Below are 4660 nucleotides of genomic sequence, written 5' to 3'. Positions count from 1 at the left end.
GCTCAAATCCCTGAACTGAGCATTTTTTATTTAGCCAGCATTAGGGCTCCAATCCCTGAACTGAGCATTTTTTCTGTTAGCCGACATTAGGGCTCCAATCCCTGAGTTGAGCAACCTTCCTTTAGCCGACATTAGGGCTCCAATCCCTGAGTTGTGCATTTTTACCTTTTGTGACATTAGGGCTCCAATCCCTGAGTTGCGCTTTGTAGACTAGGGTTTTTTCCAATCACCTCATCAGTGCTGTAAATCTTCATGACAATTAACTCACGAAATTTTCCTAGTGAAACTGGGGCAGAAAATTTCGTTGGTTTTTTTTGTTGTCTCAGCAGGTCTGACCCTGAGGTGCATGGATCGAGACGACCTACGGGATGAGTCTCAATCTAGAATAAAGAAAAGAAAAAAAGAACAAAAGAAAAAAAAAAGATGTTCCCACATATTGGAACAAACAAAGGGGCAGGTCGCTCAAAAATTGGATCAAATTCCCGAGCTCCGCCAATCCCGTTTCATTCAATACTGCAAAAATAAACAAGCGCCTACAACTTGCAAGCATCAAGATTTGGATCGAAGTCTACAAGCAGAATCAGCTAAGACCCAAGATCAAGTTGCAAAAGAATTATAGATACGAATCTTGTAACTAGCGGTTGACATGCATAAGTAGTTAGTTCAGTTTCAATTTCCTTTGGTTGTAATAAGGAGGTCAGTAAAGCGGTAGTGGCCACAGCAACAGCAGTAACAGCAAACATTGCAATCCCATGGTAGTCCCCGCTACCAAAATTTCCCGAACTACATTGACCTGATTCCTGTTTAGCCCAGGATATGTAGGAAACCTTTGAAGCAAAGGTTCGGTTAAATCTTTTTCAAAAAAATGCTTCACACGGAGTACTCGGGTGGGCAAAGATCGCTCGCTTTATCTTTGCACGAAAACCATTCGTGTCTTCGGGCAAAGAGGGGCAGCTGTAAGCACGTGATTTTTGCCCTATATGAGAATTACTCCCAAAAAATTCAAAAATAAAATGATTTTTTCTTTGGTGTGCAATTTGGTGATATTTTGTGATATTTTTGAATACTTATTTGTATTTTGTCTGTGCATGTTTATTTGTTAAATTATTAAAAATACAAAAATATGTCGCATTTTGCATGTAGGATTTAATTATACAATTGTTAGTAATTATGTTTGTTTTACAAAAAATAAAAAAATTACAAAAATAGGCATCGTTTGCATTTTTAGCATTTAATGTCCAAATATACAATTTTATGCTTAATTATTACTTAATTGTGCGTTAATTGTTATTGGGAGTTAATTTGCGCTTTTATAACTTAATTTAGTTCTTAATAATAGTTTAAGTATTTTTATAATTTAGTTTTAGAAAAATAAAAGAAGAAAAGAGAGCAAAAAATAAAGAAAGTCGGAATTGGGCCTCTTCTTCAAATTCAAGCCACAAGCCCAAAAATACCCAATCTTCCAAAACGACCCAGTCCATTTCGAACTGGGTCGACCCAGTCCATAACCCAACATCCTATTATCTTACATTTTACAACAAAAAAAAGAGAAGAAAACCCTAGACACTACCCATCCGCCCCTCCTCTCTTTTCTTCATCTTCCCAAAGCTCCAAACCTTCCAACCATGGCTGCCCAACGTCGACAAAACCAGCAGCTCCAACGAACTCCATCTTCTCCAAACAAAACGCCAAGCAAGCTGCCTTCTTCTACGTCGTCGAGATCTATGTTTGTCGACCACCATGAACGTTCCCTTTGTTTCTACTTCATCCCATCATCGTCCCCATCTAGGCAGCCATGAACGACCCCCTCCAGCTTCATGTTCTTCGCGACGCACCCAGCAGCTCCCAGCCTCTATCATCGTCGTCGTCAAACCCGAACCAGCGGCGACCAAACCTGCCCGCGCCACCACTGCTGTTGCCGCTCCAGCTGCTCCAGCTTCTGCCTCGTCGAGCTGTTGCTGCTCGGCGTCGACCAGCTGTTGCTGCTTCACGCCGCGTCCAGCTCCCCGTCTTCCTCCCTGACGCTGCTGCAACTGATGCTTCATCGTCCAAAAAGACCCTAACTGCTGTTGCTGCTCATCGCGGCATTTTCTTCTGCTTCACGGTGCTTCATTTTCTTCGTCTCGTCAAAGTTCGAAGGTCTTTCGTTGAGTCGAGGCCCGGACAGATTTGTTTACAATCGAGTTCATCATTGATTCATCTCCGAAATTTATCTTGAACTTGGAGGTGCATGATGTCAGAGACAAACGTAAGGCCTTGAAGACGGTCTCTGCTCTTCCAGGAATTGATGAGATCTCAATGGATATGAAAGGTAGGAAATTAACTATCATCGGGATGGTTGATCCAGTAAGTGTAGTGAGCAAATTGAGGAAGTTTTGGCCAGTGCACATAATCTCAGTAGGACCAGCAAAAGAGCCAGAGAAGAAAGAGGAACCAAAGAAAGAAGAAGGGAAGAAAGAAGAGGCTAAGAAGGAGGGCGAGGGCAAGAAAGAAGACGCTCCGGAGGAGGAAGGAAAGAAAGAGGAGGACTTGAACGTAAAAGAGAGAAAAGTAAGACTTGAGAGAGGAACACATTCTGAAAATCTGGAGAGAGTGCGATAGAGTTTAAAAAGAGAAAACAAAAACAAAGTGAGAAACGAGTTTAGTTTCGGGTTTTAATAAACGCGTGGGTTGTTGCTGTTTAGTTGGTTTACAAACTTTGGGTTTGTTCTATTTGAGTTGTTCGGTTTTTCTTCAAAGTTTTCTGGGACTTGAATCTGATTCGAATTGCTGCTGTTGGGTTGATGTTGTTGCTGTGTATTTACACTACTGCTGCTTCTACTGATCTTCATCTTCTTTCCTTGCTTTCCAAATAGCAGGTACACAAACTGATACCCTGGTTCATCTTGTAAGCCACTCGAAGCATGAATGCAAAAATGAGAAAGATTTGAAGTTGTAATTTAATGTAGCCTTTTCTTTCTTTTCTGTCTGTATGTAGAATATTCTATGCGTTGTCATGCAAACCCTTTAAACAACTCACTTTTGGAACTTAACCATAATAACTCGAAAGTATGTAAATAAAGTAGGACCTTATCTTCATTTATTTTAGAAAACAAAAAACAGAAAATGTAGTCGTGCTAAGATTATCCTTTTAAAAATTATGAGACGAGTCTCGCCAAATAAAAATGCAAATTGCGGGGCCCTCAATAATTGATCGTAATAAATACTTAGAATTTGGGATGGACTGTTTAGTGAATTTCACTGCCTTCCCCAAAGATAATAACGCGTTAGACTCTTTAGGCGCGACTTAAAAAATTACATTCTTAAATTCGGGTGCGCATTTATGTGACCCAAATTCAAATCTCAACGGAGTCGAAATGTGTTAACAACTATGGGTGCATTGATTGTGATGTGGTTCGAGATGCATTTTCATGACGTTGCAATTCTATAAAAAATAAATGATAATAATAAAAGCGGTTTTAAACTTAATAAAAGCACATAGGTCATAACATGTATTTAAATCAGATATTTAGCCATAATAACAATTTAAGCGACCGTGCTGGAACCACGGGATTCGAGAGTGCCTAACACCTTCCCTCGGGTCAACAGAATTCCTTACTTAGAATTTCTGGTTCGCAGACTTCATTTGGAAAGTCGAAAATTTCCTCGATTTGGGATTCAAGATAAACCGGTGACTTGGGACACCAAAAGCCAAAACTTTCCCAAGTGGCGACTCTGAATTAAATAAATAATCCCATTTCGAATATTGTCACTTAAATTGGAAAAACTCTCTCGCGTATCTTACCCTTCGGGGCGGGCGCGCAAAAAGGAGGTGTGACACCACGTAAGGTGAATTACATTGGGATGCTATAAAATACGATTATTAAAGTACAATATCGCCCCTAATTGGATCAGGAAAATCAATTCAAATATTCCATGATGGAACGTAAGCCCTAGTGGCAATATATTACGTAAGAAATTTCAAGTTATCAATGGTTGATGATAGATCAACATTGAGGTGAATCAACAATGGATGGGTAAAAGTTGCAAAGTACGAGATGAGATTAGGCCATCAGTCTTAAGATGAACAGTAATCAAGAAGCGTTAAAGGATTTAGATTTATGCATATATGATAAGCAATGAGAGTAACTTGGAGTTTGGTAGCAGACCTCAGTAACGATAAATCGAAGTAAGAATTTTGGTATAGTATGGCCTACTTAGATGTATAAAGCTAATGAAGTCCAGATGGATAGCTTGACATAATTTTGTATATGTTCACAAAGTGAAGCCTAGAGATTGGCTAAAAGCTGGAGGAAAGAGAAGAGAGGAGTCAGGCGCACATACAAAGTTAGAGTCATAAAGGCTGCATGATAGAAGGTAGCAACAATTACAAGATTAGAAGGATTCCGACTACAAGTCGTGGTGTGAGAAAGAGTCTTAAAGGGGGGATGCCCTGGCCTTTGGGATTCATTCACAGAACAGTCACCTAGATGGCAAGAGGAATACTAAAGTATTCGCAAGAGCTATGGGTTGTGAGAATGATAAGTGCATCAGTCAACATTCGAGGATGAATGTTCCAAATGGGGAAATGATGTTACACCCCATGTTTTTGTACGTGAAAGTACGCCACAAGCAAATTGATATCAGATCGTAAGTGAGATATTACGTCCCGCATTTTTGT

At 39.9% G+C, this 4660-nt stretch overlaps 1 protein-coding gene across 1 annotated transcript; it reads left to right on the top strand.

The window, feature by feature from the left end:
- Positions 1–2210: 2210 nt before the first annotated feature.
- On the top strand, positions 2211–2601 carry LOC104231499 (heavy metal-associated isoprenylated plant protein 39-like). The gene has a single exon (XM_009784508.2). It carries the CDS (start codon positions 2299–2301, stop codon positions 2599–2601), a length of 303 nt encoding a protein of 100 aa, XP_009782810.2. The 5' UTR covers positions 2211–2298.
- Positions 2602–4660: the final 2059 nt, after the last annotated feature.

This window comes from Nicotiana sylvestris, chromosome 4, assembly GCF_000393655.2.
Source record: "Nicotiana sylvestris chromosome 4, ASM39365v2, whole genome shotgun sequence".
Taxonomy (NCBI): Eukaryota; Viridiplantae; Streptophyta; class Magnoliopsida; order Solanales; family Solanaceae; genus Nicotiana; species Nicotiana sylvestris.
The sequence above is the reverse complement of the archived record's forward strand: the minus strand, read 5'-3'. Positions and strand labels throughout refer to the sequence as shown.